Source organism: Capra hircus, chromosome 7 (genome assembly GCF_001704415.2).
Source record: "Capra hircus breed San Clemente chromosome 7, ASM170441v1, whole genome shotgun sequence".
NCBI classification, from domain to species: domain Eukaryota; kingdom Metazoa; phylum Chordata; class Mammalia; order Artiodactyla; family Bovidae; genus Capra; species Capra hircus.
In genome coordinates, this window is record NC_030814.1 from 98,816,213 (window position 1) to 98,841,706 (window position 25,494).

General features: G+C 42.3%; 1 protein-coding gene across 2 annotated transcripts; it reads left to right on the top strand.

Annotated features, from left to right (window-relative positions):
• Positions 11,665 to 25,238, top strand: ZNF317 (zinc finger protein 317). 2 transcript variants are annotated; one of them, XM_005682330.3, is made up of 7 exons: positions 11,665 to 11,859; positions 19,148 to 19,267; positions 20,024 to 20,166; positions 20,589 to 20,715; positions 21,170 to 21,265; positions 21,742 to 21,824; positions 22,332 to 25,238. In XM_005682330.3, the coding sequence occupies exons 2-7, from the start codon at positions 19,168 to 19,170 to the stop codon at positions 23,649 to 23,651; spliced, it is 1,869 nt and encodes a 622-aa protein (XP_005682387.1). In that variant the 5' UTR covers positions 11,665 to 11,859; positions 19,148 to 19,167; the 3' UTR covers positions 23,652 to 25,238. The 2 variants fall into 2 exon arrangements, with proteins under 2 accessions (XP_005682387.1, XP_005682388.1); XM_005682331.3 differs by having other exon boundaries at positions 11,687 to 11,859; positions 19,127 to 19,267.

Below are 25,494 nucleotides of genomic sequence, written 5' to 3' on the forward strand. Positions count from 1 at the left end.
TAGTGTGCTTGAACAGGTACCAGTTCTCTCCTCTTCTAGTGCATCTTGCTCCAAGTGACTCATGCATTCTTGCTTTGAACAGGCTTGATGCTTGAAATCCCAGCAGTTGAAGCAGTGGCAGGGTCACAATGTGAAATCAACAGAATGAATGCCTTTAGCAGCGGTTGGAGAGAACAAGACTCCTATCCACACATGGTCAAAATAGATGGATGCACAAGGATCAAAGTCATGGCTGGTCTAGGGACAGTTTCCATGGAAGCCATGGGCTTCCTTAAGGCCTCGTATCCCCAGCCACCCCAAGATTGCCCAATTGCTTTTCCTTATCTGGTTGATGTTATTATTCCTCCCTTTGGCATTTCCTGGGCTTCCCTAGTGGCTCAGCTGGTAAAGAATCCACCTGCAATGCGGGAGACCTGGGTTCAATCCCTGGGTTGGAAAGATCTCCTGGAGAAGGGAAAGGCTACCCACTCCAGTATTCTGGCCTGGAGAATTCCATGGGCTGTATAGTCCATGGGGTTGCAAAGAGTCGGACACGACAGAGTGATTTTCACTTCACTTCTCCAAGGGATTTTACTGGTGTGGAGTTTGAACCTGGGTCTACTATATTGCAGGCAGAGTCTTCACCATCTGAGATAGTAATGGACCATAGTTACCCAAGGTTTTTCTGGCATCTCACAGGTGGTGGGCAACCTGGCTGTAGCTCATACTGGTTTGCTTTCAGTTCCTCCCTATTCCCCAGAGACATTCCTTTGGGGTGCTAGTCTAAAGGAAGATCCTTACCCTCACTGTTCACCCCTGATCCTGCAGAATTTAAAGCTCATACTGGTTCCTCAGCTTCCCTTGTAGACCACCTCAAGGGTAAAACCAGCACCAGTGTCTGACTCACTACCCTGGAGCCCTTTCCTCTCCTAGTACACATGCAGCATTTGTGTGTGTGTGTGTGTGTGTGTGTGTGTGTGTGTGTAAATTTAATGTGTCAGTTCAGTTCAGTTTAGTCGCTCAGTCGTGTCCAACTCTTTGCGACCCCATGAATCGCAGCACGCCAGGCCTCCCTGTCCATCACCAACTCCCGGAATTCACTCAGACTCACGTCCATCGAGTCAGTGATGCCATCCAGCCATCTCATCCTTGGTTGTCCCCTTCTCCTCCTGCCCCCAATCCCTCCCAGCATCAGAGTCTTTTCCAATGAGTCAACTCTTCTCATGAGGTGGCCAAAGTACTGGAGTTTCAGCTTTAGCATCATTCCTTCCAAAGAAATCCTAGGGTTGATCTCCTTCAGAATGGACTGGTTGGATCTCCTTGCAGTCCAAGGGACTCTCAAGAGTCTTCTCCAACACCACAGTTCAAACGCATCAATTCTTCAGCGCTCAGCCTTCTTCACAGTCCAAATCTTACATCCATACATGACCACAGGAAAAACCATAGCCTTGACTAGATGGACCTTAGTCGGCAAAGTAATGTCTCTGCTTTTGAGTATACTATCTAGGTTGATCATAACTTTTCTTCCAAGGAGTAAGTGTCTTTTAATTTCATGGCTGCAGTCACCATCTGCAGTGATCTTGGAGCCCCAAAAAATAAAGTCTGACACTGTTTCTACTGTTTCCCCATCTATTTCCCATGAAGTGATGGGACCAGATGCCATGATCTTCGTTTTCTGAATGTTGAGCTTTAAGCCAACTTTTTCCACTCTCCACTTTCACTTTCATCACGAGGCTTTTTAGCTCCTCTTCACTTTCTGCCATAAGGGTGGTGTCATCTGCATATCTGAGGTTATTGATATTTCTCCCAGCAATCTTGATTCCAGCTTGTGTTTCTTCCAGTCCAGCGTTTCTCATGATGTACTCTGCATAGAAGTTAAATAAGCCGGGTAACAATATACAGCCTTGACATACTCCTTTTCCTATTTGGAACCAGTCTGTTGTTCCATGTCCAGTTCTCACTGTTGCTTCTTGACCTGCATACAGATTTCTCAAGAGGCAGGTCAGGTGGTCTGGTATTCCCACCTCTTTCAGAATTTTCCATAGTTTATTGTGATCCACACAGTCAAAGGCTTTGGGATAGTCAATAAAGCAGAAATAGATGTGTTTCTGGAACTCTCTTGCTTTTTTCATGACCCAGCAGATGTTGGCAATTTGATCTCTGGTTCCTCTGCCTTTTCTAAAATCAGCTTGAACATCAGGGAATTCACGGTTCACGTATTGCTGAAGTCTGGCTTGGAGAATTTTGAGCATGCGAGATGTGTGCAATTGTGTGGTAGTTTGAGCATTCTTTGGCATTGCCTCTCTTTGGAACTGGAATGAAAACTGACCTTTTCCAGTCCTGTGGCCACTGCTGAGTTTTCCAAACTTGCTGGCATATTGAGTGCATCAAGGTATTAATTTGCAAAATGCTTATATCTTGCAAAACGGTTACATTCATTGTATTAGCCATCATCTCTACCATGCCACATAATTACCACATTTTTTTTGTAGTAAGAACATTTATGATTTACTTTCTTAGCAAATTTCAAGTATAAAACACATTTTTTGCTTCCCTTAATATTTTAATATAATTTGTTTCCTCTATAATTCTATGTATTTTATTAAATGCATAAAAATACTAAACTATGAAATGCATATAAATATAAATTACTCTAAGAAGGGGTTGATAAACTTTTGCTTTTGCTGTTCTTTGTTGTTTTGGCCACACCCTGTAGCATGCGGGTTTGCCAGTTTGCCCTAGAGGTAAAGAACCGCCTGCCAATGCAGGAGACATAGAGACATAGGTTTGATCCCTGGATTGGGAAGATCCCCTAGAGGAAGAAATGGCAACCCACTACAATATTCTTGCCTGGAGAATCCCATGGACAGAGGAGCCTGGCAGGTTACAGTCCATGGGATCACGAAGGGTCAGACATGACTGAGCAACTGCGCACACACACAATGGTATCTTATAGTAAACTAGGCATTTACATGCATGGCTCAAATATTAACATATAAAAGGGAGTGATAATGGCAAATTTTACCTGTGCCTCTGGAAAATGCTGAGAAGATGCTGACATGCTGTATCATGTGGAATCTTAGTTCCCTGACCAGGGTGGAACACTTGTCCCTCTGCATTGGAAGCACAGAGTCTTAACCATGGGACTAACAGGGAAATTTCACAAGTGAAGCCTTCTGGGAGGAGCAAGACTCATTATTGCCTGGAATTACCCTTTGACTTTTGACTTCAAGGAGACTTTTTGCCATGTGTAGTGTCTCCCTTGGGGGAAGGCAATGACACCCCACTCCAGTACTCTTGCCTGGAAAATCCCATGGATGGAGGAGCCTGGTGGGCTGCAGTCCATGGGGTCGCAAAGAGTCAGACATGACTGAGTGACTTCACTTTCACTTTTCACTTTCATGCATTGGAGAAGGAAATGGAAACCCACTCGTGTTCTTGCCTGGAGAATCCCAGAGACGAGGGAGCCTGGTGGGCTGCCGTCTATGGGGTCGCACAGAGTCGGACACAACAGAAGTGACTTAGCAGTAGCAGCAGTGTCTCCCTTATCCTTTACTCAGACCGGGATTTTGCTTCTCTTTGTCCTTGCCATGGTTATTCCCTTGAGGTGTTTACAGGAGACAAAAATTGACTATTTACCCTGTTTCCATTGTTACTTTCATTTCTGAGATCAAACAGGGGGCTGTTTGTAAATTCCTCAACTGGAGCCCACCTATCTCTTGACTCAGGAAATCCAAAGCGGAGGCTTATTGTTCAGTTGCTCAGTCCTGTCCGACTTTGCAACCCCATGGACTGTAGCACACCAGGCTTCCCTGTCCTTCACTATTTCCCAGAGCTTGCTCAAACTCATATCCATTGAGTTGGTGAAGCCATCCAACCATCTTGTCCTCTGTCATCCCCTTCTCCTCCTGCCTCCAATCCTTCCCAGCATCAGGGTCTTTTCTTTTCTCTTTTTAAAAAATTTTATTTTTACTTTATTTTACTTTACAATACTGTATTTGTTTTGCCATACATTGACATGAATCCACCATGGGTGTATACGAGCTCCCAATCCTGAATCCCCCTCCCACCTCCCACCCCATATCATCTCTCTGGATCATCCCCCTGCACCAGCCCCAAGCATCCTGTATCCTGTATCGAACATAGACTGGCACTTCGTTTCGTACATGACAGTATACATGTTTCAATGCCATTCTCCCAAATCATCCCACCCTCTCCCTCTCCCTCAGAGTCCGAAAGTCCGTTCTATACATCTGTGTCTCTTTTGCTGTCTCGCATACAGGGTCATCATTACCATCATTCTAAATTCCATATATATGTGTCAGTATACTGTATTGGTGTTTTTCTTTCTGGCTTACTTCACTCTGTATAATCGGCTCGAGTTTCATCCATCTCATTAGAACTGATTCAAATGTATTCTTTTTAATGGCTGAGTAATACTCCATTGTGTATATGTACCACAGCTTTCTTATCCATTCATCTGCTGATGGACATCTAGGTTGTTTCCATGTCCTGGCTATTATAAACAGTGCTGCAATGGGTCTTTTCTAATGAGTCAGTGCTTCGCATCAGGTGGCCAGAGTATTGGAACTTCAGCTTCATCATCAGTCCTTCAAATGAATATTCAGAACTGATTTCTTTTAGGATTGACTGGTTTGATCTCCTTGCAGTCCAAGGGACTCTCAAGAGTCTTCTCCAACACCACAGTTCAAAAGCATTAATTTTTCAGTGCTCAGCCTTCTTTATGGTCCAACTGTCACATACAAACATGACTACTAGAAAAAGCATAGCTGTGACTATACAGTGCTTTGTTGGCAAAGTAATGTCTCTGCTTTTTAATATGCTGTCTAGGTTTGTCATAGTTTTTTTTCCAAGGAGCAATTGTCTTTTAATTTCATGGCTGCACTCACCATCTGCAGTGATTTTGGAGCCCCCCAAATAAAGTCTGTCACTGTTTCCATTGTTTCCCTATCTATTTGCCATGAAGTGATGAGTCTGGATGCCATGACCTTCATTTGTTTAATGCTGAGGGGTTTTTTTGTGTGCATCAGCCCATTTTCTTTCTTTTTTTTTAATTTTTATTTTTACTTTATTTTACTTTACAATACTGTATTGGTTTTGCCATACATTGACATGAATCCACCACGGGTGTACATGCGATCCTAAACATGAACCCCCCTCCCACCTCCCTCCCCACAACATCCCTCTGGGTCATCCCCGTGCACCAGCCCCAAGCATGCTGTATCCTGCATCAGACATAGACTGGCGATTCGATTCTTACATGATAGTATACATGTTTCAATGCCATTCTGCCAAATCATCCCACACTCTCCCTCTCCCTCTCCCTCTGAGTCCAAAAGTCTGCTATACACATCTGTGTCTTTTTTGCTGTCTTGCATACAGGGTCATCATTGCCATCTTTCTAAATTCCATATATATGTGTTAGTATACTGTATTGGTGTTTTTCTTTCTGGCTTATTTCACTCTGTATAATCGGCTCCAGTTTCATCCATCTCATCAGAACTGTGAATGCTGAGTTTTAAGCCAGCTTTTTCACTCTCTTCTTTGACCTTCATCAAGAGGCTCTTTAGTTCCTCTTTGCTTTCTGACATAAGTGTGGTTTCATCTGCGTATCTGAGGTTAAAGAGGAGGCTGGCTGATTTTAAATGTTCAACTGGAGTCCATTTATTTCTTGCCTCAAACCTAATAGGTTGTGTTTCAGGGAGCTTCCAGGTTGGAACGCAAGAACTCATCTATGTGCTCTGACAGTGGAGCTCCCTGAACTCTCAGAGGACAGAATCTCCTGTGCTGAAGACCCTCTGGACCCTGACCTGTGTATATATCTATCTGACTGTACATTCGTATTCTTTAGTATCCTTTGTAATAAAGAAGTGTTCTAGTGACTTATTTTCCTGAGTTCTGCAAGCTACTCTAGCAAATTGAGCAAATCAAGGACGGCTTTGAGGGGACTTCTATAAGTCCCCTCAAATGTATAACCAATTAGTCAGACTGATTCTCAAAAGGTGTGCTGCTATTTTACCATTACCCTATCACCACACCCTGACTCCGCTTCCAATCTTCATTCTATTCACCTTTGGCACCAGATAAAGTCTTTTCTGGGAGATTATTCTGTGCATTTTGAGATGTTTAGCTGCACCCCCAGATGACACCACTAGATGCCAGTAGCACTCCACCCAAACCCGGTTGTGCCATTTTACAAAAATCTCCAGTTCAGTTCAGTTGCTCAGTCGTGTCCGACTTTTTGTGACTCCATGGACTGCAACACACCAGGCTTCCCTGACTATCACTAACTCCTGGACCTTACTCAAACTCATGTCCATTGAGTCGGTGATGCCATCCAAACATGTCATCCTTTGTCGTCCCCTTCTCTTCCCGCCTTCAATCTTTCCCAGCATCATGATCTTTTCCAATGAGTCAGCTCTTCGCATCAGGTGGCGAAAGTATTGGAGTTTCAGCTTCAGCATCAGTTCTTCCAATGAATATTCAGGATTGATTTCTTTTAGGATTGACTGGTTGGGTCTCCTTGCAATCCAAGGGACTCTCAAGAGTCTTCTTCAAAACCATAGTTCAAAAGCATTAATTCTTTAGTGCTCAGCCTTTAAGGTCCAAATTTCACATCCATATATGACTACTGGAAAAACCATAGCTTTGACTAGATGGGCCTTTGTTGGCAAAGTAATGTCACTGCTTTTTAATATGCTGTCTAGGATTTTCAGGAAGCAATAGTTAGAACTGGACATGGAACAACAGACTGGTTCCAAATAGGGAAAGGAGTACATCAAGGCTGTATATTGTCACCTGCTTATTTAACTTACATGCAGAATACATCAAGAGACAGACTGGGCTGGATGAAGCACAAGCTGGAATCAAGATTGCTGGGAGAAATATCAATAACCTCAGATATGAAGATGACACTACCCTTACGGCAGAAAGTGAAGAAGAACTAAAGAGCTTCTTGATGAAAGTGAAAGAGGAGAGTGAAAAAGTTGACTTAAAGCTCAACATTCAGAAAACGAAGATCATGGCATCTGGCCCCATCACTTCATGGCAAATAGATAGGGAAACAGTGGAAACAGAGGCTGATTTTACTTTTGGGCTCCAAAATCACTGCAGATGGTGACTGCAGCCATGAAATTAAAAGACACTTACTCCTTGGAAGGAAATGATCAACCTAGACAGCATATTAAAAAGCAGAGACATTACTTTGCCAACAAAGGTCTGTCTAGTCCAAGCTATGGTTTTTCCAGTAGTTATGTATGGATGTGAGAGTTGGACTATAAAGAAAGCTGAGTGCCAAAGAATTTATGCCTTTGAACTGTGGTGTTGAAGACTCTCGAGAATCCCTTGGACTGCAAGGAGATCCAACCAGTCAATCCTAAAGGAAATCCATCCTGCATATTCATTGGAAGGACTGATGCTGAAGCTGAAACTCCGATACTTTTGCCACCTGATTTGAAGAGCTGATTCATTTGAAAAGACCATGATGCTGGGAAAGATTGAAGGCAGGAGGAGAAGGGGACGACAGAGGATGAGATGGTTGGATGGTATCACTGACTCAATAGACATGAGTTTTGGTAAGCTCCAGGAGTTGGTGATGGACAGGGAGGCCTAGCATGCTGCAGTTCATGGGGTCGCAAAGAGTCAGACATGACTGAGTGACTAAACTAAGGCTTGTCATAGCTATTCTTCCAAGGAGCAAGTGTCTTTTAATTTCATGGCTGCAGTCACAATCTTCATTTTGGAGCCCCCCAAAATAAAGTTGGTCACTTTTTCCATTGTTTCCCCATCCATATGCCATGAAGTGATGGTACCAGATACCATCACCTTCATTTTTTGAATGTTGAGTTTTAAACCACTTTTTTCACTCTCCTCTTTGACTTTCATCAAGTGGCTCTTTAGTTCCTCTTTGCTTTCTGCCATAAGGGTGGTGTCATATGCATATCTGAACTTATTGATATTTCTCCCTGCAATCTTGATTCCAGCTGTGCTTTATCCAGTCTGGCATTTTGCATGATGTACTCTGCATATAAGTTAAATAAACAGGGTGACAATATACAGCCTTTCCAAATTTGTAACCAATCTGTTGTTCCATGTCTGGTTCTAACTGTTGCTTTTTGACCTGCATACAGGTTTCTCAGGAGGCCCCATCTCTTGAAGAATTTTCCATAGTCTGTTGTGATTCACACAGTCAAAGGCTTTGGTGCAGTCAGTGAAATAGATTTTTTTTTTAAAATTCTCTTGCTTTTTTGATGATCCAGCAGATGTTGGCAATTTGATCTCTGGTTCCACTGCCTTTTCTAAATCCAGCTTGAACATCTGGAATTTCATGGTTCATGTACCATGAAGCCTGACTTGGAGAATTTTGAGCATTACGTTGCTAGCGTGTGACATAAGTGCAATTGTGGAGTAGTTTGAGCATTCTTTGGCATTGCTTTTCTTTGAGATTGGAATGAAAACTGACCTTTTCCAGTTCTGTGGCCACTGCTGAGTGGCCACTGCTGAGTTTTCCAAATTTGCTGGTATATTGAGTGCAGCACTTTCACAGATCATCTTTCAGAATTTGAAATAGCTCAATTGGAATTCCATCACCTCCACTAGTTTGTTCCTAGTGATGCTTCCTAAGGCCCACTTGACTTCATGCTCCAGAATGTCTGGTTCTAGGTGAGTGATCATACCATCATGATTATCTGGGTTGTGAAGATCTTTCTTATATATTTCTTCTGTGTATTCTTGCCACCTCTTCTTAATATCTTCTGCTTTTGGTAGGTCCATACCGTTTCTGTCCTTTATTGAGCCCATCTTTGCATGAAATGTTCCCTTGGTATCTCTAATTTTCTTGAAGAGATCTCTAGTCTTTCCCATTCTATTGCTTTCCTCTATTTCTTTGCACTGATCACTGGTAGGCTTTCTTATCTCTCCTTGCTATTCTTTGGAATTCTGCATTCAAAAGGGTATATCTTTCCTTTTATCCTTTGCTTTTCACTTCTCTTATTTCTTCAGCTATTTGTAAGTCCTCCTCAGACAGCCATTTTGCCTTTTTTGCATTTCTTTTTCTTGGGGATGGTCTTGATCCCTGTTTCCCATACAATGTTATGAACCTCCATTCATAGTTTATCAGGTACTCTGTCTCCAACATTTTGGCCACCTGATGCAAAGAGCTGACTCATTTGAAAAGACCTTGATGTTGGGAAAGATTGAAGGCAGGAAGAGACAGGGTGGACAGAGGATGAGATGGTTAGATGGCATCACCGACTCAATGGACATGAGTTTGGGTGAACTCCGGGAGTTGGTGATGGACAGGGAGGCCTGCTGTGCTGCAGTCCATGGGGTCACAAAGAGTCGGACATGACTGAGTGACTGAACTGAACTATCTATCAGATATAGTCCCTTGAATCTATTTCTTACTTCCACTGTATAATTGTAAGGGATTTGATTTAGGTCATTCCTGAATGGTCTAGTGGCTTTCCCCACTCTCTTCAATTTCAGTCTGAATTTGGCAATAAGGAGTTCATGATCTGAACCACAGTCAGTTCCCAGTCTTGTTTTTGCTGACTGCACAGAGCTTCTCCATCTTTGGCTGCAAAGAATATAATCAATCTGATTTCAGTATTGACTATCTGATGATGTCCATGTGTAGAGTCTTCTCTTGTGTTGTTGGAAGAGGGTGATTGTGTGTTGTTGAAAGAGAGTGACTGCTATGACCAGTGCATTCTCTTGGCAAAACTCTATTAGCCTTTGCCATGCTTCATTCTGTACACCAAGGCCAAATTTACCTGTTACTCCAGGTGTTTCTTGACTTCCTACTTTTGCATTCCAGTTCTATATAATGAAAAGGACATCTTTTTTGGGTGTTAGTTCTAAAACGTCTTGTAGGTCTTCATAAAACCATTCAACTTCAGCTTCTTCAGTATTACTGGTTGGGGCATAGACTTGGGTTACTGTGATATTGAATGGTTTGCCTTGGAAATGAACAAATATCATTCAGTCGTTTTTGAGATTGCATTCAAGGACTGCATTTCAGACTCTTGTTTCTCCTCAATTTCTTCTAAGGGATTCTTGCCTACAACCTAGAGGGCATATTAAAATGTAGAGCCATCACTTTGTCAACAAAGGTCTGTATAGTCAAACTGGTTTTTCCACTAGTCATGTAAGGATGTGAGAAAATGTAAGTGAAAGTGTTAGGTCCTCAGTCCTGTCCGAATCTCTGTGACCCCATGGACTGTAGCCCACCAGACTCCTCTGTCCATGTGCTTCTCCAGCCAACTTCCAGCGTCGGTTCCCTTTTCCTTCCCCAGAGTATCTTTCTGACCGGGGTATTGAACCTGGGTCTCCTGCATTGCAGGCAGATTCTTTGCCCTCTGAACCATCAGGGAAGCTGCACAGATGTGAGTGCTGAGAGCCAAAGAATTGATGCTCTCACACTGTGGTGCTGGAGAAGACTCTTGAGAGTCCCTAGGACAGCAAGGAGATCAAATCTGTCAATCCTAAAGGAAATCAGCTGTGAATACTAATGGAAGGACTGATGCTGAAGCTGAAGCTCCAGTAACTCTGGCCACCTGATTGGAAGAACCGTCATTGGAAAAGACCCTGATTCTGGGAAAGACTGAAGGCAGGAGAAGAGGGCAACAGAGGATAAGGTGGATCCTGCTTGGTTTCAAGTGCTGCTGTTACCTTTCTTGACTCAGAAACCGGAAAAATATTTCTTGCAAAGCAGTAAGATTCGTGGCTGATGCTCAAACTAGAACTGAGCATCCCCTGTTGGAGGGAGAAGAGTCCAGCCTGTTGTCAAGTTTATAATGGAAATGTGGAAAAATCGGGTTGCTATTATTTGATGTTGATAAGATGGAGTCAGGAGTTTGATTTGTGGCATTTTAATATATCTACTAAAAGCAGTGTTTACTTAAAATGGTAAGATTCAGTGCTAACAGACATAGGACGAAAAGAGGCCTGAAAACTGATTACCGGGGCACTTGAACAATTATCAGTTCAGTTCAGTTCAGTCGCTCAGTCGTGTCCCACTCTTTGCCACCCCATAAATCGCAGCACGCCAGGCCTCCCTGTCCATCACCAACTCCCGGACTTCACTCAGACTCACGTCCATCAAGTCACTGATGCCATCCAGCCATCTCATTCTCTGTCGTCCCCTTCTCCTCGGGGCCCCAATCCCTCCCAGCATTAAAGTCTTTTGCAATGAGTCAACTCTTCGCATGAGGTGGCCAAAGTACTGGAGTTTCAGCTTCAGCATCATTCCTTCCAAAGAACACCCAGGGCTGATCTCCTTCAGAATGGACTGGTTGGATCTCCTTGCAGTCCAAGGGACTCTCAAGAGTCTTCTCCAACACCACAGTGCAAAAGCATCAATTCTTCGGCACTCAGCCTTCTTCACAGTCCAACTCTCACATCCATACATGACCACTGAAAAAACCATAGCCTTGACTAGACGGACCTTAGTCGGCAAAGAAATGTCTCTGCTTTTGAATATGCTATCTAGGTTGGTCGTAACTTTTCTTCCAAGGAGTATAAGTTGGAGAAAATGTGGCTGATTCGTAGATTACACCTAGGCAACTGCCTCAAGCCAGCTTTAATTCCCAAACTACATTTCCCAGAATCCTTTCCGCTCTGTGCTTCCTTGTTCGCGTCCAGATTTGAAGTCCCGCGACACTTAGAAGGCGGAAGTGAAGCGGAAGCCATTACTCTTGGGAGGAGAGTGCTGCTATACACATGGGAAGAGGAGTGGTCCACCGTGGCTTCTTACAAGCTCTTGGTCCCCGCGGCCTATCGGACTTTCCGTATGAACTTGTCATCCCTTCGGCTGCAGCTTCCTTGACCTTTGCTTCCCATGATTCTACTGTCGGTGATGTAAGTCCCGCTTTCCTCACTTAACCCTTTACTCTTGCCCTTCATGAGAACCCGGGAAGCCCAGAAGGACGGCAGAGTTAACAGGGGACAGGACCTGGGACTGGGAAGCCAGGCAGGAATGTGTTTTAGACCCTGTGATAAGCGGTATGAAGTGCTGGTGATGAAGTTTAGGACCCTGCTGAGGCACCAGTATTGTGGTCCAAAAAAATTGACATCTTGGGGTGGGGACAGAAAAGCCCATTCCAGATGAGTTCAGGACGTTATTGAGGTGGATATGTGAGTCAGGAATTGGAGACCCAAGGATAAACTACCTACCTTTTGCTTTGTGGTCATTTTTGTCTAATATTAATAGCAGCACACTGGTTTTCTTTCAGTTAACATTTGTCTTGAATGCTTTTTTACACTTAAACTTCTCTTATTTACTTTAGGTGACTGTCGTGTAAATAGTCTATAACTAGATCTAAAAATGCACTTCAGCGTTGCTGTTTAACTTGAGAACTAGTCCATTAATATTTAATATGATTACTAATATTTTGCATTGACTTTTGCCATCTTATTTGGTGCTTTCTAGTTTCCCTTCGAATAATTTTTTTATTAGAATATAAGACATATATGCCCCCCGCAAAGTATGAAAACACACAAAATTAAAAGAAGAATAAAGTGATTCCTCAAACTAGGACAAGAAAAATAAGATTATGAAAACTCAAAAACCTGTATTCTTCTGAACTGCATCCACCTCCTTCTCCATGGTTTTTTCCCTGGATTTTACTGCTTGTATGTTTTCTTAAAAATGTATTTCCTAATTTTGATAATTACTTACGATGAATTACATGCACCCAAGTATTTTCAGAGGCATGCGCCTACCATTCTTTTTTAGATACATAGTGACTTAAATTTTAGTCAGTTTACAAAGCTCCATATACTGTGGTTTTACTTGCAAATTGTGTTTTATACACGCACACACCTGTGCGTGTGTATAAATTTTGAGAATATTGGCATTATTGTGCCATTGAATTTTACATCTTCTATAATGCTTTTCAGTCAAGTTTTATGAGTATCAGCAAGAAAGATATAATGGTTTTTGTTATTGTTAGTTTTATTCTTTGGAAAGTACTGATGTATATTTATGTTTTTCTTTCGTATCACACGTTTATTTTTATTATTTACTTTCTTTGCTGGACTTCCAGTAGTATTGAATGGAGTTCGAAAAGCCAACTTGAGGCAGTCCTGTTTTCTTTCTGACCTTAAGGGGAATTAACTTGAGTGTTAGCTGAAGGCTTAAAAAAAAAAAAAAAAAAGTGTTAGGTAAAGGAAGCTCCTTTTTCCTAATCTAAGAGTTTTTTGTTATGAAAAATCACTCACCGAGTGATTTTTTTTTTCCCAGCATCTACTTTGATGTGTTGATGTACTTAAGTCATCTCAAACTATGCCTGATCTGTAGGTTCTAGTTCTGTTTGTGTTTTAAAGGAATAAGTGAAAAATATGATTATCTTATTTACCTGGTAATGGTATTAAACCAATTACAGAATTAAACCAATCTACATTTGAGTGAAATTGGCTTGTAATTTTCCTTTTCTGTTTCACATTTATGCCAGCCTCATAAAATGGGGTGGGAGTGTTCTCTTTTTTTCTAAACTCTGGAATATTTTACCTAAGAATAGACTCACTTTTTCTTTACAAGGGAATTGTACCAGGAAAAACCGCTGGGATCTGGAGTTTTTTTTTTTTTTCCCTAAAGCTGTTGTTTCAGTTCTCTAAGAGTCAAAGGGCATCCAAGTTCTCTATTTAATTATGGTAAATAAAATTTCTTTAGGAACTTATTCATTCCATCTAAAGCTAAATTGTATAATCAAAGTTGTTAAAATATGGTCTTGAATTCAGTTCAGTTCAGTCGCTCAGTCGTGTCCGACTCTTTGTGACCCCATGAACTGCAGCATGCCAGGCTTCCCTGTCCATCACCAACTCCCGGAGCCTACTCAAACTCATGTCCATCATGTCAGTGATGCCATCCAACCATCTCATTCTCTGTCGTTCCCTTCTCCTGCCTTCAATCTTTTGCAGCATTAAGGTCTTTTCCAATGAGTGGTTCTTCACATCAGGTGGCCAAAGTATTGGAGTTTCAGCTTTAGCATCAGTCCTTCCAATGAATATTCAGGACTGATTTCCTTTAGGATGGACTGGTTGGATCTCCTTGCAGTCCAAGGAACTCTCAAGAGTCTTCTCCAATACCACAGCTCAAAAGCATCAATTCTTCCGCACTCAGCTTTCTTTATAGTCCAACTCTCACATCGATACATGACTACTGGAAAAACCATAGCTTTGACTAGACAGACCTTTGTCTCTGCTTTTTAATATGCAGTCTAAGTTGGTCATAGCTCTTCTTCCAAGGAGCAAGTGTCTTTTAATTTCATGGCTGCAGTCACCATCTGCAGTGATTTGGGAGCCCCCCAAAAATAAAGTCTGTCACTGTTTCCATTGTTTCCCCATCTGTTTGCCATGAAGTCATCTCATACTGTGTTTTTAGTGCTTGATATATGTGTGATGTTACCAGTTTTTCATTCTTGTATTTATATGTTCTTTCCTTTATTTTAAATAAGTCCTGTCAGAATTGTGTCAATTTTCTTTTTCTCTTAAAACTTTTGGCTTGATTGAACCACTTTATAATATGCATGTTTTCTGTTTCATAACTTTGTGTTCTTCATAATTTTCTTCTTTTACTTTCTTGGCACGTTTCTTTACAGTTTCTTACATTGGATACCTGCACATCCCAAAGGACTGTAGTGAATATTCTATTGTATTTCAGTTCTAAGTATTATCAAATACTATGACTTCTTTGACATGAAAGTTATTTAGGACTTTTAGTTTCAATTTCTGTGACCTTTTCCTGGTTTTTGGTTATTGTTTGCTAACTTAACACTGTAGTCAGCTTGATGCCATTTTCTGAGACACACGTTGTACCCCATGTGTGGTTGGATTTTATAGTTAGGAAATACTGTTTCATCTTGTGCAGTCTGCATATAGTTATTGAGTTGTCTGCTTGAACGTATTATTGAGAGCTCTGGTAGTGGCTTTGTCCATTCTCCTTAGAGACCTACCACCCTCCCCCTGTATTTTTGAGGCTAAAACATATATAGTATATAGCTAAAACAGTTATAGCTTTTTCAGGGGTTATACCTTTTTTCATTATGCAGTTCCTCAGTTTTTACTCTTAGCCTTTTTGGTTTAATTCATTCTGGTATTAAAATATTTAAACCAGATTTTTAAAAAAGTATTTACCTTGTATGTGAAGCAAAAGGCATTCAGTCATGTCCGACTCTTTGTGACTCCATGGGGTGTACAGTCCATGGAATTTTCCAGGCCAGAATACTGGAGTGGGTAGCCTTTCCCTTCTCTAGGGGATCTTCCCAACCCAGGGATTGAACGCAGGTCTACCCGCATTGTATGCAGATTCTTTACCAGCTGAGCCACAAGGGAAGCCCATTTACCTTTCCATTCTTGCTATATCCTTATTTTTCAGATGTTCTTGCAAGCACCATATAACTGGATTGTTTTTACTCCATTTTGAGAATCTTTCTACTGTAGTTGAAGCGTTTGGTCAGCTTTTTTATAGCTTTTTTTTTTTTTTTTTTCCTGCCCTCTAGCTTTTGATTTGAGAATTTTGTTCACTCCACATTTTTCTTTGCATGTTTTGAATTTATCTATGTGTGTATATATATATGTAGAATTTATTTATACGTATTATCTTAGTAGTTGTCTTGGAGAATTCTTATCCTTGTTTGTTCATGAAATTTAGATTTTTGATACCTTATCACTCTCCTCATTTACATCACTCTCCTGGTTTTGTGATCATCCATTTTATTATTTTTTAAAAATATTTAGTTAATTATTTGGTTGTACCTGGTCTTAATTGTGGCAAACAAGATCTTGAATCTTCATCTTTATTTTGTGGCATGCAGGGTCATGTTCCCTGATCAGGGATTGAACCTGGTCCCCCTGCATTGCGAGCAGAATTTTAGCCACTGGACCATCAGATCATGCCACTGGTCTTGCATTCTAATTTTGTCTTTTTTTTTAAACTCGAAAGAGATTATCGTGTATAGTCATGTTTAGTTTCAGTATACCCACACATTTTCCTTGTTGTGTTCTTTCTTTGGTTCTTGGACCCTTTGGTGTAAGTTCTTAACAGTCTTTGCTTCCTTGAATTTTCCATTCTCCCTAAAGTATTTGTTTTAGAATTTCTCTTTTCTGTGAGTGGCAAGTTCAAATATGATGTTATTTTGCCATCTTAATGGACATTTTAATTTTTAAAGTATATTCCAGAGCCATGAAGATGTTCCACTATCTTCTGGCTCCCATTGTTGCTGGCCAGTAGTCAGGTGTCAGCCTAATGTTTTACTTTTTTAAAGCAGTGATTCTTAAAGTGTGTTCTTCAGACCAACAGCATCAGCATCACCTGGGAATTTGTTATAAACGCATATTCTTGCATTTCACACCCCATATCTTCGGAGTCAAAAACTGGGGCTAGGGCCTAGCAATGTGAGTTTTTAAAAATACATTTCCAGTTTTAACAAGCTCTCCAGGTGACTGAGATGCAACTAGAAGTTGCATCCCATTGCTTTAAAGGTAACCTGCATTATTTTCCTCCCAGGCTGCTATTCAGATATTCTTCTGCCATTTTTGTTCTCTGGTTCAGTTTAATTGTACCTAACTGTGATCTGTTTTTATCTTCAGTGTCTTTATATTTGCCTTCTGAAATGAGAAATTCACAGCTACTGTGTTCTGCAATAATTGCCTGGACTCCTTCCTTCTCCTTTTAGAATTCTGTTTAGAATCAGTTCAGCCATCTTCCTCTGTCTCCCATGGCTCTTTATGCTTATCATCTCTTTATCTGTGTGCCCTCATGTTTATTCTCTAGAAGTGGTTTTAAAATTTAAGCCTGTGTAAAAGTCACCTATAGTGCTTATTATTAATAAAATAGATTCATCAGTCTACTTCAAAACTCTCCTTTAATTGGGCTTGGATATGAACTGGGAAGCAGAATTATTAAAGTTCTCTAGGTGATGTTTATGCAGCTGGCTTGAGGACCAGACTTTGTGTGAGACTCTGAAAAATGGGTTTGTTTGTTTGTTTTGAGAGGGGGACTGTGTAATCTGATGAAACTCTTTATTTCAACATTTTGCCTTTATTTTAACAATTGTAATTGTCCTTTTAGAAATTACGCATTTTAAAATTTCTGTGTATTTATTACCAGCGTGTGAATGATTTTTAAAAATACCTGTGTTTATTTTGTATTGTGCTCAAAATAGTTTTGAATGGGAGATTTAACCAGTATATGTAGATTGCCTGTTGGAAACAGAAGTATTAATCTGTCCTTTTATCCCCTGGGACATTTCATCTGATTGGTTGAAAGCTTACAGATAGTGAAGTATAGAGATGTTAATTTATGAGTGTAACACATTTCTGGAGTAAAAAAAATGGCTTGCAGTAGTCTCAAAACTATTGTTTCTTTGGGCCTACAGGAATGACTGGTAGAGACAATTCTAGCAGGGGCAGAAATACCACTCAATAAAAGTAACAAAAAGATTATTCTCTCTATAGTAGTTCCACCTGCAAATTCTGAATATCTCTGGGTTGTATTACAAAATTGAATATGGGGATTTTAAATCAAATATTGGAGGAATTATGGCCACAAAAGGAGAAATCATAATAGAACAATCGTAAAGGATAAAATGTGTTTTGGACTGAAAAACGATGAAGGTAGGTCTTTTGTAATTTGAGGAGCAGTGGTGAGATTAGGGTGAGGGAGAAATGCATGTGAGCATGCAGAATAAATGGTGGCATTAACTCTGTGCTTGTGTGATGCTGAGATCTGTATCTAGGGTCACCAATTCTAGCTCAACAAGTGGTATAATTGCTCAAATGAGAAATACTCCAGAACCTTGCTCTGGTCTATAGTTTACATTACCATGAGACTTGGAAAATATCCCACAGATTTGAAATTGATGTGAGTGCATTCTGCATCCAGGCTTGAACCACTTGTGTACCTTGCCCCATATTGCAGATGGTGAACAGTGAGGGCCAAGGCGTGCCTAAGCCACATGGCTGTGTCAACATACATATATCTCATAGGATCTGGACAGGACCCCCCTCCCCTCCAAGTTCCATCCCTTGTGATCTTTCCAAGACCCCAAGGCCCAAGGATGTCATCTCAGTATGAAGAGAAATGTGGGTCAGCTTATTTGTCACCATTCATTGTTTCACTCACTTTTAACCTGTTTATTATTTGAGGTACTGTTCCAGACACTGCATACTCAGTTGCTTAGTCATGTCCAACTCTTTGTGACCCCATAGACTGTAGCCCACCAGGCTCCTCTGTCCATTGCATTTTCCAGACACAGTACTGGAGAGTGGGTTGCTATTTCCTTCTCCAGGGGATCTTCCTGACTCAGGGATCGAACCTGCATCTCTTATGTCTCCTGCATTGGCAGGTGGGTTCTTTTACCCACTGAGCCACCTGGGGAAGCCCTTCAGACACTGCAGCAGTGAACAAAACAAAGACGTGACAAATCTTTGTCTTCCTGGCACTTCTTGTCTAACAGGGTACATATTGTGTAGGAGATTTTGTCCAGAGAGCAAATTTTTGAATCATTGTTAGTGAGGCGAACCTGATTCTAGTGATGACAAGCCCTGAGCTGTAGCCCACAGTTCATAGAGTATGGGGCCAAAGGCATTGGAGATCGGAACACATGGTCCTAGATGGATCCTCCTCTTGGTTACTTGAACCATCATAAGCCAGGATGAGCCTTGAATAAGTCTGGAGCCTAAGTGTTTAGTGAGTGAATTGGTAACATGGACTTTTCATGTGGCTCAGTGGTAAAGAGTCTGCTTGCCAAGCAGGAGATGCGGGTTTGATCACTGGGTTGGGACAGTCCCCTGGAGTAGGAAATGGGAACCACTCCAGTATTCTTGCCTGGGAAATTTCATGGACAAAGGAGCCTGGTGGGCTATGGTCCGTGGAGTTGCAAAGAGTTGGACATGGCTTAGCGACTGAATAATAATTGGTGACACATTACTTGAGAGAGTGACTCTGAGTCTTAGTTGAGGTGGGTCCAGGACCTCCACCATGTTGCCTGGAGGTTTTACCTAAGCAAGGTTAAGGCCCAGGATGAGACAGAACTTGCTTCTCAAAAGAGGAAATGCTGAAAAACAAAAGTCAGAATTGTCGTGTGAGTGGGAGAGACAGAAAACCTTTGGTTACACCTAGTAGTCTTTCTCTCGTTTCCTACAGATGTCCACTCCAGGAGACCCATGAGAGAGAAAGTGGCTTCCTGGTCCCAGGCCCTGCTCTTCAGGCAGATTTACTGTCATTCTCGTAAGATGGCAGCTCTTGGCCTGGCTCCCACATGGGGTAAGTTCTTCGGGTGTTGAATGCCCTCAGAAATCAAGCTTCCATGGCTCCTGCCACTTCACTGAGGGCAAGGATGTGCATAGCTAGTGGGAGGGCTGCCAGGTCAAAAATGGTGGGGGATGCGTGAACTGAAGTGAGTGGGGCATGCGTGAACTGAAGTGGGTGGGGCAAAGTCCTGAAAGCTCCCCTGGCAACTGTCTGATTCAGGGTCTTTGTGAGTTTGGGTGAGGCAGGGAGTGTTTGTAGTTGGTGAGCAAAGAAGGCTACAGGTAATTGATAACCCATTGGAGAAGGAAATGGCAACCCACTCCAGTACTCTTGCTCGGAGAATCCCATGGAGGGAGGAGTCTGGTAGGTTATAGTCCATAGGGTCGCAAAGAGTCGGACACGACTGAGCGACCTTACTTACTTACTTTACTTATTATTTTAATAAATCTGAGCAAAGTAATAGCTCCATCTCTTAGAGCTTTCATTTTTTCACTCATAAATTGAGAATGAGAATATATATTAGTTTCTTTCTTTTTTATTTTTTAAGGCTGTGTGTCATTTTCTTTATGGCTATGTAGGCTCACCACCCTTTTTCCTATCCTTGAGTGGAGCAGGGCTGCTCTGGCTTGTTACACAACTTGTGTATGTGTGTGTGTGTGATTGTGATTGGGGCATGTGCACTGCACACACACATAATTAGTATGGGATCATTTCCTGATTTGCGAGTGTCAGGTGGGCTTTAATCCTCATGGGTTCTCTCTTCTCTAGCTATGACCAGCCAGGAGCCTGCCTGTATCCATGAGTCAGAAATTCTTCTTTCTTCAAAAGACCCTTCCTGTCCCCAGGATGTTGACCTGTTTGCATGCAATGGCCTGGAACCTCATACATCAACCAGTGTTGAACCATCCCAGGTATACCAAGCTCTTTAAGACCCCTGAAGGTGGGGGAGGGTCTTCATCTAGGCTGATGGATGCCTGATCAGAGTGCAAGAGGAAGAAGCAGAGAAGGTTGTGAGGCTGGTATCAGGGATGTTAGGGAAAATGACATGTAACAAGTTGTTTTTTCATCATACAGCTCAAAGCTCTCAGGCCAGGCTGGAAGTGAAAGGAGGTTTGATCCCACGTCAGATGCATTTGAAGCAATGAGATAGGATGAAATTATCTCATAAGGAAGAGAAGACATCTAAGGACTGTCTTCTAAAGTAAATGTTCAGACCTCAGAGCCCTGTATTGAAAATCCTGTGTTTAGAGTCTCTCACACGTAGTCTTTATCCTCAGCCATCTTTTAACACAGGCTGGGTTCTCACTGACTCCAAATGTGTGTGGTGTTTCAGGAATCAGTGACTTTCCAGGATGTTGCTGTGGACTTCACTGAGAAGGAGTGGCCCTTGCTGGACTCTACTCAGAGAAAACTGTACAAAGATGTGATGCTGGAGAACTATAGTAACCTTGCCTCAGTGGGTAAGGCTGGTGTCATTTCTTCATTCGTTCATTCATGAATCAAATGTCCTTGTTACAAGTGCTTGCTGTGGCTCAGGAACTGTGTGGGGATTTAGAATACAGTTACGGACAAGTTGACCTGGTCCCTGCCCTAGTGGTATCTCCCTTTGGATATTGAGATCTGTCCACTGCATTGACCTTGGAGGTTATGTGTGTCTGAGCTTGGGCATAGTTTTCTGAGTTAAGAAATCCTCATTCTTTTGAATGGCAAAATGTGTGGGAATATTTGGGGGTTTTTGTTTTATGAAAGCCTTTCACTGTGTTCCTTAGAAATGTGGCACCGCCATTTTTCTGCTCCTAAAGTCAGACTTGTCCATCCTCAGAACACTGAAGACCAAAACACTGACCCCAGACTATTGGAAGGGGTGGTCCTCTGCACAATCTTCCCTCAACATATGTCTTTTCCCGTGAGTAGGGTGCCAGATGGGCAAACCCAGCCTCATCTCCCACTTGGAGCAAGAAGAGGAGCTGAGGACAGAGGATCGGGAACTTCACCGAGGCCCTTGTCCCGGTAAGCACCAGGCAGACACAAGTGCTGCTGAGAATCTGCTCTTGCCAGCGATGGGGATGAATGGAGTTTCATTGGGAAACCTCACCCAGGTTGAAAATGCGCTTTCTCTTTGACTACACCTCCATCCTCTCAAAAGTCTTTTGGTTTTGGTGTCCCTTCATCTTTAAATTTGAAGTGGCCATGTGGGCTCTTTGTCTCATTCTTTCCTATTCAACATTCTTGGTCATACTCTTAATATCATTATCAATGTTAGTATTTGAAGAGTTAATTCTTAGTGAGTCAACTTAAATTTCTACCCCCTTCATTGCCAAATGTCTCACACTTCCAGATTTCTCAGTCCTTTTTACCACTCCCCTCTCACATTCCCTTCTCTTCTTTATGATTTGTATCTGCAAAGAAAGCCACCTCTATTTTTGTCACCGTCATCCCATCATTTTTCTTCGCCAGCAGGTTGATATTTTCCCAATTTGTTTCAGATTGGGCGACGCCATCTAAAACCAAATGGTCAATTCTTGTGGAAGATATTTTTGGGAAGGAAACATCTAATGGTGTGACAGTGGTAAGATTTCCTTGGAATAATTGTGAATCTTCCATATTGGGAGAGGACAGGGGTTAGCCTGAGTTAGAAAAGCTTCTCAAAACCAGGCAGGTCCCCCACACCCCTCAGCCACCCCCAAGAGCAAACAGTGATAGAGATAGTATTACCAGTTTGGGGAAAACCTTGAATTTGGCCCCAGACTTTTCTTAAAGTCCTATTGAGTAATTATTTCTATAACTACATCTCAGATGTTGAGTGTTGGCTTAATTTAGTTTTAAACAGTTAACAACGTGTATATGCAAGAAGCTTTGTGAAAGTTACATTCATGGCATTCATTTATTTTCTTTTTTGATGGAGTCCATACAGGGCAGGAGCAATATTTTTGCTTTGCAGATTGTGACATCATTAGTAATTGCAATATACTTCTACTTATACCAGTTTATGTGGGGATAGTCTTAGGAATGTAACAAACATAGGATATGCCTTAGTCATTTCCTAAATGCCTTAGTGATCCCTCTCCATCAACAGGAAAACAGTCAGCTTGGAGAGAAGTCCGCGGAGTACACTAACCTGTTTGACGTCTTTAGCATAGGCGCTCATCTCACTCAGCAGTTGGGAAGGCACACTGGCAAGAGACCGTATCACCGCCGGGACTGTGGGGTGACTTTCAGGAACAGGTCCCATGTAACCCAACACATGAGCGTTTACAACGGGAGGAAGATGCACGAATGTCATCAGTGCCAGAAAGCCTTCACCACAAGTGCTTCCCTCACACGGCACAGGAGAATACATACTGGGGAGAAGCCCTACGAGTGCAGTGCCTGTGGGAAGGCTTTCAATGACCCCTCAGCCCTCAGGAGTCACGCAAGAACTCATCTCACAGAGAAACCCTTCGACTGTACTCAATGTGGGAATGCCTTCCGCACCCTCTCCTCCCTGAAGATACACATGAGAGTCCACACTGGGGAGCGGCCATACAAGTGTGACGAGTGTGGGAAGGCTTATGGCCGGAGCTGCCACCTCATTGCCCACAGGAGAACACACACTGGGGAGAGACCCTATGAGTGTCATGATTGTGGCAAGGCTTTCCAGCACCCCTCCCATCTCAAAGAACACGTTAGGAATCACACTGGGGAGAAGCCCTACGAGTGCACGCAGTGTGGGAAAGCCTTCCGGTGGAAGTCAAACTTTAACTTGCACAAGAAGAACCACACAGTAGAGAAAACCTACGAGTGTAAAGAGTGTGGGAAATCTTTCGGGGACCTCCTGTCCCGGAGGAAACACATGAGAATTCACATTGTAAAGAAGCCTGTCGAGTGCAGACAGTGCGGGAAGGCATTCAGGAACCAGTCCATCCTCAAGACGCACATGAATTCCCATACTGGAGAGAAGCCGTATAGGTGTGACCTCTGCGGGAAAGCCTTCAGTGCCAGCTCCAACCTAACTGCGCACAGGAAGATCCACACCCAAGAGAGGCGCTATGAGTGTGCTGCTTGCGGGAAGGTCTTTGGAGACTATTTATCCCGGAGGAGGCACATGAGCATTCATCTCGTGAAGAAACGTGTTGAATGCAGACAGTGTGGGAAAGCCTTCAGAAACCAGTCAACCCTCAAGACACACATGAGAAGTCACACAGGAGAGAAGCCCTATGAGTGCGACCACTGTGGGAAGGCCTTCAGCATCGGCTCGAACCTCAATGTGCACAGAAGGATACACACTGGGGAGAAGCCCTATGAGTGCCTGGCCTGCGGGAAAGCCTTCAGTGACCATTCATCCCTCAGGAGCCATGTGAAAACTCACCGGGGTGAGAAGCTTTTTGTGTCATCAGTGTGGAAAAGACTCCAGTGACACATCTTTTTTAAAGAAAAACAGGAGAACTCAGATTGGCAGGGAACCTGACAGGTGTCAGGAAGGCAGGAAGCTTTGAGGAACTCATCTCACTGGGCATAAATTGTTAACTTGGGAGAAATTCAGTTTATATAAAAGCTGTGGAAAGACTTGGGTGTTTCCACGTCACATTGGAACTATGTAAGAACTCACAGTGGTTGAGAAAACGTGTATCTGAGGTGTGAGGAAGCCGTCAGTGTACGTGTAGCTCTCAAAAAACAGGAGAACTTTGAGAGGGAACCCCTAACCTGGTATTTAGTGTCAGAATGACTTTAGTACCAGCTTGTACCTTCTGGGCACAAGAACAAGCTCATCCTGGAGGATCTCTGTAAATTCCATGACTGGACAAACCTTTCCTGGTCTGATTGTATCCCTCATGAGAGAAATCACACTAAAGAGAAAAATCTATGAAATAAGGACCGCAGGGAAGCCAGTAACAGGTTGGCAGGCTATAGCCAGCTGTCTATTTTAATGCAGCTGGCAAGTTTAGAATAGTGGTTGTGTTTTTAAAGAAGAAAAAAATTGATGGAGACCACTTTTGGCCCACAAAGCCTAAAATACTCAACTCTCTGGCCCTTTACAGAAAAAAGAATGCCAATACTTGATCTACAGCAGTGGGGATAATTTTGCTCCCTGGGGGACATTTGGCAAAGTCTAGAGACATAGTCAGTCTTTAAAAGTGGAGGGAGGTTGCCACTGGCATGTTTTGGAAGACACCAAGGATGCTGCTAAATATCCTACAATGCACAGGGGCTTTCCTCAAGAGGGAGAAAGTATGTGCCCCAGAATGTCAGTATTGCTAAGGTTGAGAAATTTTAACCAACAATTCCTCATGTTTTTATGAAACACGTGGGTACTCACATTATGAGAAATTCCTATTTACAGCTTCAAAACTATACTCAGTGTAATTGTTTTAGGAATCACATGAGAACCCACACTGCAGACAGTCCCTCTGTGGAGTTTCATCCACAGCCCTCTCACGTGTGTGTATGAGAATTCTCTCCTCATTAGGATTTCTCAGTACCTGTGGAATTGCACTTATCAGTCAGTCTTCTATCACAAAAATGGACCCCAGCTCATTAATTTTTCAGTATTTAATTTTAATGTTATGCTCTTGCAAATAACCCTCATGCCTCATCACAGAAGGTTTGTACATAGTATTCTACTATAATTTGATTTGTGATATGTGTTTATTTCCTTTTGGACAACTTACTTTAAACAGTGGGGTTTTTTGTTTGTTTGTTTAGAATAGTGTCATGTGCTGTGTAACATGTGGGTATTTTTAGTACCTGTTTGTTACAAATATCTAATTCAAATAAGTTGTGATCAGAGCAGGATGTCATCATCAGATTGGTCCTTTGAAATGTTTTTGGCCTCCTGTACAGCCATAAGTAACCTAAACTTGTAGTTGCATCTTTAGTATCTTTTTTTCATATCAGAAAGATCCAAGTTCTGATTAGTAAGGTATACTATTTTAGAAAATCTCTTACAGGTTTTCCTGCAACTAGTGGAGTCCATGTCCACAGCCTGGCCATTGACAAAAAAAAAGAGCAGATACAGGCTGTGAGAAAGCACTTAAGAGTCTGTCTTACCTGGATTCCTCTCTACATCCCCTACTCCTGCCCTGCCCCCAACTGGTTCTTCCCCTTACTTCTCACCTTGAGAAGGGATCCAGTACCTAGTGTTAAAGATCCATCTTATGACCATGAAGATGCATGCCACAGGCTAAGCAAGAGGGTTGGGGCAGTTTACTGCAGAAAAATCACAATAATCTTGGCTTCCTCGGTGGCCTCTTTGAGTGTCT

What these genes read in the sequence shown, in the direction of transcription:
- ZNF317 (XM_005682330.3), top strand. Translation starts at nt 19,168, where the DNA reads ATGAGAGAGAAAGTGGCTTCCTGGTCCCAGGCCCTGCTCTTCAGGCAG. An exon ending in CCAGTGTTGAACCATCCCAG is followed by an intron (nt 20,167 to 20,588) that starts GTATACCAAGCT and finishes GTGGTGTTTCAG; the next exon opens with GAATCAGTGACTTTCCAGGA. An exon ending in TCACCGAGGCCCTTGTCCCG is followed by an intron (nt 21,266 to 21,741) that starts GTAAGCACCAGG and finishes AATTTGTTTCAG; the next exon opens with ATTGGGCGACGCCATCTAAA.